The following is a 13,406-nucleotide window of genomic DNA, read 5'->3' on the forward strand; positions in this document are numbered from 1 at the left end:
CGCAGGTGTTTTAGGTGAGCTTCCTGAGCATGTCCCACACGGGGCTCCTCTCGACTATGCGAGTCCGGGCCACGGCCATCCTGTGCCGGATGCGGTCCACGTGAGGCTTGCTCGTGGCCTGTGGACAAACGGATGCAGAAATTAGTCGACGGTGTCGATTTTGTACACAGAAGTCAGCGAAGTGGGATCCAATGGACCCTCGCTTACTGACGGGGTTCAGTACTAAGACCTGATGAAAAGAGCAAAAATTCGCAAATAATTGACAGCCTCCCCTATAAATGTTTGGAATTGCTAATGTTAACGAACAATGCAAAACTCCATAGACGGGCTAATGAATCGCATCGGTGTTGCAGTGTTATAATAAGCCTTTAAGCAACGGATATTTGAACACAAACAATGCAGCAACTCATGATGTAGTCAGACAATATAACAATACTCACAGGCATATATTCTTTATCGTCTGCAAAGAACGACTAACATTACTGCAGCTTACTGAGGAGCTGAGACGGGCTCCATGTACACGACATCCGTATGTCTGTATGATATTTCCCTCCAGGTGGCCAATGCGCACACATCGGAAGGAGAAGCACAATGTCCATTGAAGTGAAGCAAAAAATGCGGCAAACACGGTTTATTTAAATTCTATTTAATTATGTAATTACTGTAGGTTTTTATAAAGTGCAATATTACAGAGTGATACTATTCTTATTAAAAAAATATTACCAACATTTTTTGTTGTTGTTTTAGGAGGGAGGCAGGAAGGGAATAATGGCATTTCCATTCCTTTCAATGGGGAAAGATGATTTGAGATAAAAGCGTGGTCACAGAATGAATTAAACGTGCACCTAAAGGCAGCAATGTCGTTTAAACATCGGATACACTGTACTGGCAATGGTGCCGATACGGCACATCGGTACTCGTACTTAGCTTTACCTTTGCAATGGTCAACATTCCTTTGAGAACGTCGCCGTTGTTTCGCACAGGCAAGATGCGGAGATTAGTGCCGAAAAATCTGAACGAAGACAAAAAAAAAAAAGTCAACTTTTGACGCAAGAATGCGAGAAGAACACACTTCATATTTGCATGCTACTTATATCATTGTTGTCCAGCGACAAGCTCGAAAGGCAAGAGCGAATCATCGTTCTTTGTTTTAATAACCAGGTGCTTGTACATGATCAATAGATCTTCTCCCCCCCTTAAAATCAAACCGCTTGAAACGCTACTTGTAAACCCTGACCCTGGCTTGAAACCCTAATGCTGGTTTGAAACCCAAACCCTGGCTAAATTGAAACGCTATTTTAAAATGCTAATCCTGGCTTGTAACCCTTTTTTAAATTTAATTTAACACCCTAAAATGATCCCAAAACCCTCATTTGTGACCTTAACCTCATCTTGAAACCCTAATCCTGACTTGAAAGCCTAACCCTGGCTATTTATAATACATAATCATTTCATTTTGACGTACTTTTGCTGGATGAGTGAGAGCATGTCCAGTTGTCTTTTCCCGTTGAAAGGAGCGTAGAGCAGCACAAAACTATTGCGGTGGACCTGCACAAACTTCTGGATTTGCTCTACGAGGACTGACTCATCTTGAACATTTTCGGGCTCCACCAGCTTGAATGCGGTACCTACGCACCCAAGTAAGCGACTGTTTTATATTTAACACAAATAGTCATCCTACAGGTATAATATGTTGGACTTTGGTAGGGTTTGTAAACAAGCGTGATCAGACGTTGTTGTACCAGACAGAGGAAAAATGAAGGCTCCACACTCCACGCTGTCTGACAGTCGGATTCTGTGCTGTTGAGCTCGGAGCATCCTGATAGTTTCATGGCTCTGAACAAAATAAAAAATACAAATAATTAAAAAAAAAAAGTTTCCCGGCAATGCTAAATCAAATCTTCATGTAACTTCCTTCCTGGGAAAGTGTCGTCGCAATGCGTGAGTGATAACAGGGATTTAAAAAAAAATATATCCTTTTGAAATCACAGGTATTCAGAGTCATCAGATTCCAAAGGTCAGTTCTTTTAAGAACCATATTGAAGCTTCCCGGGTGGCATCCTGGGATAGCTTAGTAACTCGGAAGAAACAGTCCAGTTGGAAAACAAAAACAAACAAACAAACAAAAAAACAACAAACCTACCCATCCTCACCCATTTTGGAACAAACGTTGGTTATGTTACGTTCTAGTTAATTTGGCCTTTAAATATCAAAGTTTGCAGAGGAATGTGTGAAATTAAGTCAATATTCTGTGTTTGGAGGTCATACATTTGCTTGCTAGCAAGGCAAAGAGCTAACATGGCGCCAGCCTTCTTGATGTCATTGAATGCGTCAAAATGTCGGACAACCAAGTTTGCTACCCACTACATGCGGAACGTCACCTGACCAATATCCTAAACATTAGATATTGTCATATTTGGTAGCCCTTGAAGACACCGCAGACGTTTAATATTTTCTACAACTGCTCCTGCCATAGGGCTCCGTCAGTCACCTGAACCGGAAGGAAGTGCTTCCACCTGTTTTCCCCAATGCACAAGTTGTTTGCGCCTAAGCTCCATTCTTAAACAATACCCAAGTACATATCCCATAAATATCTACTAAAGTACTGGAGCGATATTTAGTTTTTTTTTTTTTTTAGTTTGGCTTTGTTCCTTGTCACCGCGGCTCACCTGCAGCGAGGCGCTGACGATGATGGTTGTCGTCCACCTCGTTTCCGCGTCAGCCGCCATCTCCGGAAGAGATGGCAAGGGATTATTTTTTTGGGGAAAAAATACAGAATACACAACAATTATTTATTTGATAATTTCTTTAAAAAAATTTTTTTTTTTAAAAATCTTGTCGACCGAGTGTCAGCCAGCTAGCTAGCTGCTAGTTAGCTACTGAGGCTGAATCGCTATGCTTGTCTACTTTTGGGAGTTTAAATGAACTAAAAGCTGTTGGAACGCGTCAAAAGTGCAGTTTATACTTACTACACTCGTCTTTAACGGTGACAGCTATAAGGTCTTTTCAGCCACTTGTGTGGAATTGAGAAGTCGTTTACGACTTTTAATTTGTTAAGACCGGAAAACGTTGCTGGCGTTTCCGGCAGCTCGAAGGGCGCAAACTTCACTCGTTAAATTTCGAGGTTTAAATTATGAAAAGATCATTGACATGTCAAGAAAGTCGTTTATATTTTTAATACAACTTTTGCTATACTTTCCCGCAAACACGTTTGCTTCTTAGTGTGTAAATACGTGGTCTTTTTCAACCTGCATGTAAAGCTTTTAATTTGTTAAGCACAACCGAAAGTCGCTATCAGTATTTTCGACTTCCACTGTTCTGTCCATCTGTTAAAAAAGAAAGACATTTTATTTTTTATTTTGTAATGAATTGCATTTTCAACTCTACGGAGACAAACATCTTTATATTTGTAAAATAAATGCACTTTTCCATGAAGTGTCATACATGTAAAACAGTTTCGATTTCACTTTTTTTTTTATTGGTGTTTATTTATTTTAATTACCTGCATGTGCCTTGACCAAATAATTTCAGCACGACATAAACATCTTTATTTTGTTAATATTCCACAAAATGCAATGTTGTTTGCGTACAGGTGGATAAACCTGCCTCCGATGATCAATAAAATATCTTTTGTTCAGCCCCATACCAAATGTTCCATGGCCCGGCGGCCGGGGACTACTACCTGCATTAGAAAGACTGGCATGAGAGATTTATTTTCCCCCATTTTTTTTTGGTATGGAAGCAACATAAAAAATAAATAAATACCAACACGCATAATAAACCACTGAGGGTTAAAAAATAAATAATTCATGAATTAGAATAAATTAGGACCACTAAGTAATATGGTTTTGACGTGTGGCAGGTCAGTGGTGTGTTTCCAGCTCCACGATGGTCCACTCCCCTTGCGGCGAGGCGGCGTCTTCCGGAGAGAAGCTGGTCACCGTGATGCTGGTGGACGAGTCCTCCATCGGCGAGATGAGTTCCGCCCAGCGCTTGAAGGTCTCCCTCTCCGGGGACAGGAAGGCCCCGGCGTCCAGACAGTCCCTGGACAGGGACAGCGTCTGCTTGATGAGGTACTGCGCCAGGTTGAGCTCCTCGGGCACCGGGTTGATCACGCCCAGATTGGACTCCTGGTCCGAGAGGAGCTGCCTCAGCAGGCTCCAGTCCCGCTCGGCAAACTCGCTTCGTTTGTCCTCAGTGTTTCCTTGTCCTGTTCTGTCCTTGCCTGTGCGGCGCGCTAACGCGTCGCCCGCGTCCGTCTCGTAAATGGGGGACAGGGCTTTGTTGGACGGCGTCCGCTCGCGTTTGCCGCCGCCTAGATCCAATCTGTCACAAGCAATGTCGCCTAAAAACAATTGACAATATTGCAAAATGACAAACTGCATCACAGCTCTACGTGCCGTCTTGTTTTTGAGCATTTCAACATTCCAGTGACACAAAAAAGAGGAATGAATATTGCAGTATTGAATTTGAAGTCGAGTAGGAAGCGGTGGCTTTAATGCAGGGGTGTCCAAAACTTTTCCATTGTCTGATATGCCAACCGAATAAATACATTTAAAGAAAAACAACACCAAATTGTGGTATTAGGGCTGGGCAATTAGTCCACTCCCTAAGGTGCCACAAGATGCCGCCAAAGCCCTGTCGATATACAAAGTAGTGCGGTAATGTGTTGAATTGGTGCTTCTCGACTGAGAGACGACCTCAGTTTAGCCTGGGTCGTTAGCGGAAGAAGTTAGCAAGAGTCTTTGCCACGTGCACGTGCTCTTCCGGTGCATTTTTCTTTATGAAATCCCCTGTGAGTCGTTTACGAGACGGATGCGAGCCAAGCGTTTGTGCACGGCTCGGACAAGCACGGAACAGGAGAAGATTTTTTTTTTAGGCCTTGTCGCGCAGCCTTGTTGATTACAGTAATCAACACTGAAAAACACCAAGGGTCGTCTTTCTACTTTATTTCTTGCAAAAAAAAAAAAAAAAAAAAAGAGTAGAACTTGTACAGAGCAGACGCACAGAATGCAGCACACAAGGTCTTCCAATTTCCCCAAAAAACATCGAGCCACGTGCTGTGTCAACAAGACATTTTTCTGGTACCTTTCCGTTACGTAATACAAGTGCGATATCTTGTGACATTCAACTTTTTCTCGTCACATTGTGAATTTTCATTTTTGGATTAAGCCACGGGCTGTTAAAAAACAGCCTCGGAGGCTGCAAAATGGCCCCCGGGCCGGACTTTGGACACCCCTGCTTTGAAGGCTGCATTTACAACAAAAACAGGACTTTTAAATGACTTTTGAATATATATATTTTTTTATCTACATGCTCAAACAAAGTAATAAGCCATGCATTGCACGGAAATCGTGTGTGTGTCACAAAATGTAAAATAAAACCAGTTTGCGTAGATATTCTTCTCTATGGCAAACTACGTTGCGGTTTTTGGGGGGTCGGGGTTTGGACTGAAAGGAAGGACAAAAACGTACGATACAGTGAGAACGCCGCGCCGGCAAAAGCCAACAACATTGTTTCTCGTCTTAAGGGTCGCGACACAAGTCAACAGGGCACAACAGAATACAAATAATGATGAACAAAAACAAAATGGATGTAAGGGAAAAGGAGCAGCATGCATGTGTGCAGTGCCAAAATAATAAACATCATCAAAAAGAAAACAAAAAATAACAGTGTGGAAAATAAAGAACAACCAGGAGATGATATTATTATTATTATTTTTTAGTCCAATTGACTTTTTGTGTTAGCTTTGACACAATTTAAAATAAAAACCAGATTGTTTATAAAATATATATATATATATTTAACTGTTATCACGAATAGCATTTTAACAAACATCGCAGTTGTATTTTGTTAGCTATACTGTAGTTAACTAGATACCAGCGTGAGGAAAAAAATGACATCAAAATACTTGTTTAGATAAGCACCATTACCAGTCATCTAGAGGCATCATTCAAGTTAATACGTTTTGCACTTTTCATTGAATGACATAGAATTTTCTATTTAGGTGTGACTTCCAGGCTATAGTTGCTGCTTTTTTTTTTTTTTTTTTTTTTTAAAGGGTAGATGTTCTTACAAATATTTTACCAATACATTTTTTGGTGGAGAGATCAAATACATCTTCAACTAACCAAACTTTGTTGAATCAAATTATCAAATTTGTTAAAAATGTGTAAAGCCTGGTCATATTCTGTAATTTCATAATAAGCCTTGTGGTTGGTCCTTGGTCTGTTCGTGATCTGAAAACAACAATGCAGTCAGAAGAACAGCCTCTGACGGACCATCTGTCCATAAACTAAATGGTTGTAAACAAGACTACTGTTCCTTTCTAGCTTTCTTTTGTGATTGGCCACCAAAATGGCCGTAGAGTCATTTATGGTAGCCACATTCACTGCCATTGACGGCTTTAGATGTCAAATAACTGGGAAGGCTGACAGTGAATGAGTTTTAAAAATGCTGTACGCAACAAACTCAGAGGTGAAAAAGTGTAGCATTGCATGAAATAAATCACAAAAATTAAGCGTTTTTGTGTAAAAGTGCTTTTTTTTCAAATGTTTCAAATTCAAATGCATTGAGATGAAAGCAGATGTTTAGCCATGAAGATATGAGTTGATTTGAATTTGAACCTGAATGTCTTAAGGGTCAGTTATCCTTTTCTCTACACAAGGGATGGTAGGTACAGTATAGGTCAGGTCTAAGAGTCAGGCGCAGAGAATAGATTTTTGTGGGGGTTGGATCAAGGAAGAGTCCATAGATCATACGTTACCTGCTGGTGACTGTGCAGCATGTACGGGAGGGTCCCCCGTCAAGTGTGGCTCATTTAAGTCTAGGTGTAAGTCGGCCTTCTTGGTTCCGTTGGCGTACGGTTGCCGCAGGTCCAGGTGACATGGCCGCTCCTGGGGCGGGGGGTCTCTGGCGGCATCGGTGCTCGATGCGGGGGAGCCGGTCCTGGCCCCTTCCCCTTGGCTTTCCTGAGACGGTTTCTGAATCTCCGTCAGGAACTCGGTGGGCTTTTCTTGCCGTATCTCCCCTCGCTGATGGTGCTCGGTACCTGAATGTTCGCACGGACCGGGCGAGCGGGGAGGGGCGCACTGGGATTGCGGAGTGACGGAGTCCGACTCAAAAACATCACATGGAGTGGCCGCGTCGTCGGGGTCTTGAGGGCTCTGAGCGCCTTCCTCCGAGCCCAGCTCCTCGCACTCGTCGACGGAGAGCAAAACGGAACGGCGGAAGTTGGAAGCGGACTGAAAGTCTGGCTGCTCGTCTTCCTGGTCCGCGGCGACGTCATCGTCGAACGCCAGGTTGACAATCCCTTGAAACGGCGGCAAGGGCTCGGTCAGACCCTGACTGGGGACCACCTCCACTTCGGACCGCTCCTCCTCAGTCTCTTCTTCGTCGTCATTGTCCTCCTCGGACATCTGTTGCTCGGGAACGCTGTTTGCTGTCGCGGCGGCCCCGGGACGCTCCTCCCTTTTCAACCACGACCGGGGACGTTGCCTTGCTCCCTCCTCCTCGCTGGTGGTCTCCGCTTCCCGCCCGCGCAACCGGACCTCCACTCTCAGCCCCGCGCCGCCCTCGTACATCTTGAGCTCCTCGGGTGTGCTCGTGTCGCTGCTGCTGCGCCCCAGGAAATCGCGGCAGCGCATGGTGCCGCACTTGGACACCCCTCGTTCGTTGTAGCAGTCATCGTCCTGCGAGCCGCCCGCGTCGTAGTCCTCTGAGCGGGGCTTGATGTCGTCCGAGGAGGTGGAATGCGTGCTACCCGTCTCGGACGCGGGACTGACCTGCGGCTGTATGCCGGTCCAGGACTCCTCCAAAGGAGTGCCAGTGCTCCCTACACTACAGGGGGCGTCTACGGGGGTACTCGGAGATCGAACGCCCGTGAGGCCTTCGGACTTTTTAACCACGGTAACGGATTGGACTGCTTGCGACGCAGGACTAGGCTCACCTGCTCCGTTTGTGGACTGTTTTTCAGTCTCCTGGACACCGCAAGTCCAGGAGTCCAGATGGAAGCTGAGCGAATCTTGGTCTTGGCTTGGCGGTGGTGCTGCCAAATCCTCAGAGCTAACCAGTCCTGCACTTCCACTCTTGTCTTGTTCAGCTTTACAGTCTAAACTCTTTTTTTCCTTAGCTCCCAGCCCTTTAGCACTTCTAAGGGTTGCTCCTGATTTTGGTGACGCTCTCTCAGATTCAGTGGTACTTTTAAGCTTTGGTGCAGACTTGTTTGAGGGTTGCTTAGGAGGCGGTGTTGACACTTTGGTTGGTTTAGAAGAGGATTTAGCCGAGGTTCCGGTTAAGACCTTTTTTGCACTTTCCCCGTACGGTTTGGTCGGTACGGATGATTTCAAGCCGTCTAATTCTTTCCTGGGCGAAGTCTGCTTTTTCCCAGGAGCTGCATGCTTGGCGACTAAACAACAGAAAGAGAAGACAGCTGTGAACAGGACATTCACACTTACTCGAGAGAAATGTTTGGAGAACAACGAGTCTGACCGTGGTTGTCTTGGAGTGCTTTGACTTTGGTGTCTCCTCTTGCTCTCGTTGTTCCTGCCACAGCGCCCTCTACTGCTCCAGACTTTAACTTGATGCCTTCTTTCACCCTGGACCTGCTGATGGAGAAAACCATTACAACCGGAAGGTTTTCCTCACTGTCATTTCTGACAATTAATCAAGCAAACTCACCTGTTGGTCTGCTTTGTGAAATCCGATTTGGTCAGTGCTGGTTTGTTCAGCGGCTTGGCCTGCTGTTTGGGCTTTGCTCCTGAAACACGATCATTAACCACAAGAGCGCATGTTGAGGACAAAACCTTGACAGTTGCTGTTCACCTGCTCCGCCCTGATACCAAAAGAAAAGCCAGCTGAAAGCCCAGCTGCATGATCTACGGTTAGGAGTTAGTCGTTAGGGGATCGGTGTTACGGCTAGTCGTCAGAGCTAGGGTTGGTGGTTAGCATTCGAGTTAGTATTTAGGAATTACGGTTGGAGTTGAAGTTAAGGGTTCATAGTTAGACTTTAGGGTTAGCACATTGAAATGGCAATATCACTTGCTGAATTTTGTGTAAAACAGACAGAGACAAATGCCAGCTTTATGTCCTATCTCTGATGTACCAAGAAATGTACTTGTAAGAGTGCTTTATGTACACACTTATGAGTGTTAAGAATATTAAAATGTAATTTCCAGTATTTGCTGTGGGAAAATGTGTTGTTGAATCCAAACAAACTGTAAGTTGAGCAGTGTCCCAAGACAGATTCTCTTCAGCCTTGCCGGCTCCAATGTGTGTGTTTTGAATGCTTGTGTACAGAAGGCCTTGAATAATGCTATCAGTGATGACATCGGCATTAAGCGGCCTTTCTAAAACCACAAAAGCTTAAAGTGCTCAGTCAACCAAACACGCCCCCACCAGCCTGGTAGCGGCTGCGGGCAGGGCTTAGGCGTCTGCAGTTGAGCAGCTGCTGGCACGCTGATAGCAGCCCGAGTGCTTTATCTCTGCTTGTCTACATGCTGGAGTAACACCACTTACCTCTGACAGTCATTCAGCAGAGGTGGGGGACTCGAGTCAGACTTACACCAAGTCCCCAATTTTAGGATTTAGGACTCGACTTAAACTTATGAAAGACTCGACTCGACTTGCTTGAAATGAATTTGGGACTCCACTTGACTTGCTTGATTTTCAACACAGTAACTTGAAACTTGAAGCTAAGGATAACACAAACAAGCACCTGGAATGGAGAGAGTGCCGTTTCGAGGGCTTCCGGCACCGGCGCCATTTTCTGGCGAGGCGCCGCCCGATGTGGACGAGGCGGCGTGCTGCGCGGAGTCCCTTGGCGCTCTGGACGTGCAGCTGGGAGGGGAGGTCTTAGGTCTGGTCCCAGTATTGGCCTTCTTCTCCGTCTCTTTCACCCCGTGGGAGCGAGCTCGACCGACAACACCCCGCCTGGCCCCCACGGTTCCGGTGGTGCCGTTCAAAACGGGCGTCCCGGTTGACGTAGTCTTTGGCTTTGCCGCCGTGCTCCGCTCTCCGGGCTTGCTGGCGGTCTTCACCTTGGAGGTTTGTCCATCTCCTGATTTGTGAGCGTTTGCCAGCGTATCAGACTTCATGGCGGGAGGAGGAATCTGGGCACTCGGACACTCTCGAACTCAGCTGACGAAGAGCATCTTAGTAGCGCCTTCTGCTGCTCAAGACACAAAGAACACAGAACTGTGTCAGAGTTGTCGCTGTCAAGGGTCCAGCAGATCCCCGTAGCGGTCTGAAGCCTCTGGACCACATGAAAACTGGGACCTTTTTCCCCTGAAAAGTTTGACATCATTGGCGATTTTATATAACCACAGAGCTTAAAAAAAAGTGCACTAAACGCTGTAATGTGCATGCGAGGCCAGTAGTTGGACAAATGTAAACAAACAGCAAAGAAACCCTAAAGCCCCTTTCACACTACTTGTCAAAGCAGGCTTTTCCCTGCTTTTGAGGTGGGACTTGGTGTAAAAAGTTTGCCCTATGAGTGCTTTTGTTGTAGTAATGAAGTGGCCGGTGAGTGTTTCTGAAGCTAACGAACGACCAATAAAAGACTATGAGGCGCTCTCAGTCCTGCCTCATCTGCATGGAAGGGTCTTAGTGGCACATCTGCTGGTCATTTCACGCTGTTGCGCTCTCGCTCGCTTTGCTATTTGTCACAAGGTGAAGCTCCACATTCAATGGCTGAGATTACATGCACTTACAGGGCGTATCATTGTCTGCTTGTCAAATGTCAAGGGTTGACCATTGTGTCAGTGCGCTAAGGATTAGCGTTGAGGCTAATGCTACCCAAGTAGAATTTATTATTATTATGCTCAAAGCTTGTTGTGCTTTAATTAGACTGGATTGAAATTCAGCCTTTTCTGGATGGCACCGCTAACTGAACAGACACTGGACCGAGTTTTTTTTTTTTTTTCAGCCAGATGACCAAAGGCAATAATAGAACAATGATGTCATGGCATTGCCGCATTCGAGACGGCGTGGAAATCGGAAACTCTGAGCACGAGGACCGCCTCAAAATGTGTCAGTCGAGCAGAAAACATGACTGGCGAGTGTTGTATTACAATGAATATAGAGGGACAGTGCAGTATGAAACAACATAGAAATGGACTGTTGTGGAGAAAGAAGCGAGGCACAAAATTGTGGAGCGACAACATGTCAGTCTACTAGGGTGGAAAAAAGCACTATTTTGAAGAAATGAATTGTCAAACGACACAACCTGAGCAGAATAAACAAGTGCCATAGCTTCTTGTAACATAAACATGGAGGCACACAACATTGTGGAGTGACCACATGTCAATGTTTACTGGAAAAAAAGGACCTATTTTGGAGAAGTGGAGCAAAACTGCAAGCAACAAGTCAAAAAGGGGGCGAAACTAACAAGTCGTGTAGCATCCTGAAACAAAACAAGGAGGCACACAACATTGTGGAGCAACCACATGAAAGTCTACTGGGAAAAAGGGACAATTTTCAATAAATAAATTGAAATAGCAAGAAACAAGGCAAACTGGGTGGAGCTAATAAATCCTATATCTTACTGAAACATAAACACGGACACACAACATTGTGGAGTGACCACATATCAATGTCTACTAGGAAAAAAAAAAAAAAAAAAATCAGCTATTTTGGAAAAGTGTAACAGCAAGAAATGAGACAGACTGGGCAGAATTACAAATTCCCATATTCATAAATATGTGTGGACACAACATTGTGGCGCTACCAAGTTATAGAGTCCATTGGGGGGGACGGGCGGATTATTTTGGAGAAATGAAGCAAAACTGGAAGAAATTAGGTGAACCGGGTGGAACTAATAAATCAACAATCATCCTGGAACATATACATGGAGGCATACAACATTGTGGAGCGACCACAACATGCACTATGCTTGAACTCAACTTAATGAAGCGTCAACAATTACCAGTGAGCTGCTGACGACGGGCTTCTGGTCCAACGCATCTGGAGAGAGACGAGCAGGAAAATCATTAGTTGGCTTGTTGCTACCGGACTTTAGCACGCACACATGCACGCACGCACGTACACACACACACACACACACCATTGAGCAGAGGGAAAACAAACCTTTAGTCAATTAATTGATTGTCAGGCTGCAACCAAGCTGCAGTCGTGCTAATTTAGCAAATAATAATATGATATAACAACGCTACTAACGGTTAATAACGATCCTAATAATCCTGGTGACATAGTTTGCTTTCCATGTGGTCTGCACACGCCTTTAACATCCATGATGAATTATTCAAGCGGCTACTTCAGCACAGCCTTAGGATCCACAGACCGACCAGCATGTGGTTCATGTGCACCATTTTAGTTGTTAGTCACCCCCCCCCCACCCCACACACACACATTTCCCCTCCCCATCATGCAGCAAATAATAATAAACATAAAAGGTCCAAGCTAAGCTACAGAATATCATCACCACACCACAAGCTTCTCACCTGCTCCGATTTGTCTCCGGAAGCCACGAGAAGAAGCTCCAGAGGCGGCGCAGTATCGCAGCGTGGAATGCGTCTGGTGATTGGACCTCCTGTCTGGGGGGGAGGATGGCGGGAGGGCGGGCGGAGTGGTGAGAAGCGAAAAATGGTGCTGTGCAGTGTCAGCCAATCAGCAGCTGCTTGGAAGGACCTTTCATCGCCATAGCAACACACAACCCCACCCTCCTCAGACTCACTCTCTGGCGCAGAAGACGCGTCACTGAGTGTGTGTCAGTGTGTGTGCGTGTGTGTGTGTTGCATCAGATTAGCTGCGACCGCCACGGGTTTAATCCACCAGGGCAGTGTCTACTCACCTCCCAAGATTGGCGGGCCATTACCTCCGCCAAGGACGTCACGCTTCCATTTGTCACTCCCAGTTGAAGTTGACTGTAAAACTCCAAAAAACCCAAACCAACATTTACAACATAAAAATGTTTAAAAAAACATAACATGACAAGTCAGGTAGCTGAAATTAGCGTAGATATTACGGTAAACATAAACCTTCAAACAACTGTTTCTTCAACACACAACAATACTCACAGGCATATATTCCGTCTGCTCTGTGGGAAAAACAATTACTGCAGTTTAGTTGTGGACCTTCTCTGCCTCTTCTTCTATTACGCTGCATGTCAGTGCTGCCCAGCATGTTGTGGCACAACATGGTACTACACTGAAAGTGCCGAACTCTAAATTCAGACTCACCTGTATACAAAGAAAGGATCACTTAAAAATGCGGTGTAGTGGGGACGCAAACGATAAACCCTGGGGGTCATTGTAATATTAAACAATGTTAGCAATGGATAACCATGGATGTACACAACATTGTGGAGCGACCACGTCAGAGTCGACTTAGAAAAAAGGGATTATTTCAGAGAAATTAAGCAAAACCTAAAGAAATTAGGTCGATTGGGT

At 45.1% G+C, this 13,406-nt stretch overlaps 2 protein-coding genes across 6 annotated transcripts; both read right to left on the reverse strand.

Moving 5' to 3' along the window:
• Position 1: 1 nt before the first annotated feature.
• On the reverse strand, positions 2 to 3,254 carry LOC133480415 (protein SPO16 homolog). 3 transcript variants are annotated; one of them, XM_061778373.1, is made up of 6 exons: positions 2,970 to 3,254; positions 2,670 to 2,729; positions 1,743 to 1,836; positions 1,466 to 1,628; positions 934 to 1,012; positions 2 to 118 (listed from the first exon to the last, which is right to left on the reverse strand). In XM_061778373.1, exons 2-6 carry the CDS (start codon positions 2,727 to 2,729, stop codon positions 11 to 13), a joined length of 504 nt encoding a protein of 167 aa, XP_061634357.1. In that variant the 5' UTR covers positions 2,970 to 3,254; the 3' UTR covers positions 2 to 10. The 3 variants fall into 3 exon arrangements, with proteins under 3 accessions (XP_061634357.1, XP_061634356.1, XP_061634358.1); XM_061778372.1 differs by having other exon boundaries at positions 2,670 to 3,254; XM_061778374.1 differs by lacking the exons at positions 2,670 to 2,729; positions 2,970 to 3,254 and adding an exon at positions 2,269 to 2,482.
• A 137-nt stretch (positions 3,255 to 3,391) lies between these two features.
• btbd8 (BTB domain containing 8) lies at positions 3,392 to 12,959 on the reverse strand. 3 transcript variants are annotated; one of them, XM_061778354.1, is made up of 8 exons: positions 12,809 to 12,958; positions 12,459 to 12,645; positions 11,924 to 11,961; positions 9,716 to 10,168; positions 8,680 to 8,758; positions 8,491 to 8,606; positions 6,767 to 8,407; positions 3,392 to 4,345 (listed from the first exon to the last, which is right to left on the reverse strand). In XM_061778354.1, exons 4-8 carry the CDS (start codon positions 10,092 to 10,094, stop codon positions 3,864 to 3,866), a joined length of 2,697 nt encoding a protein of 898 aa, XP_061634338.1. In that variant the 5' UTR covers positions 10,095 to 10,168; positions 11,924 to 11,961; positions 12,459 to 12,645; positions 12,809 to 12,958; the 3' UTR covers positions 3,392 to 3,863. The 3 variants fall into 3 exon arrangements, with proteins under 3 accessions (XP_061634338.1, XP_061634339.1, XP_061634337.1); XM_061778355.1 differs by having other exon boundaries at positions 8,491 to 8,603; positions 12,459 to 12,959; XM_061778353.1 differs by having other exon boundaries at positions 12,459 to 12,959.
• Positions 12,960 to 13,406: the final 447 nt, after the last annotated feature.

Source organism: Phyllopteryx taeniolatus, chromosome 7 (assembly GCF_024500385.1).
Source record: "Phyllopteryx taeniolatus isolate TA_2022b chromosome 7, UOR_Ptae_1.2, whole genome shotgun sequence".
Classification (NCBI taxonomy): Eukaryota; Metazoa; Chordata; class Actinopteri; order Syngnathiformes; family Syngnathidae; genus Phyllopteryx; species Phyllopteryx taeniolatus.

Excerpts from the sequence above, each read along its gene's own strand:
- LOC133480415 (XM_061778373.1), bottom strand. The coding sequence starts at position 2,729 with ATGGCGGCTGACGCGGAAACGAGGTGGACGACAACCATCATCGTCAGC. Across the intron at positions 1,837-2,669 it reads TCGTCAGCGCCTCGCTGCAG|AGCCATGAAACTATCAGGAT; the intron begins GTGAGCCGCGGT and ends TATTTTGTTCAG. Across the intron at positions 1,013-1,465 it reads CTCTCACTCATCCAGCAAAA|ATTTTTCGGCACTAATCTCC; the intron begins GTACGTCAAAAT and ends GTCTTCGTTCAG.
- btbd8 (XM_061778353.1), bottom strand. The coding sequence starts at position 10,094 with ATGAAGTCTGATACGCTGGCAAACGCTCACAAATCAGGAGATGGACAA. Across the intron at positions 8,759-9,715 it reads CGGCACTCTCTCCATTCCAG|GAGCAAAGCCCAAACAGCAG; the intron begins GTGCTTGTTTGT and ends ATCGTGTTTCAG. Across the intron at positions 8,408-8,490 it reads AGCACTCCAAGACAACCACG|TCGCCAAGCATGCAGCTCCT; the intron begins GTCAGACTCGTT and ends TCTGTTGTTTAG.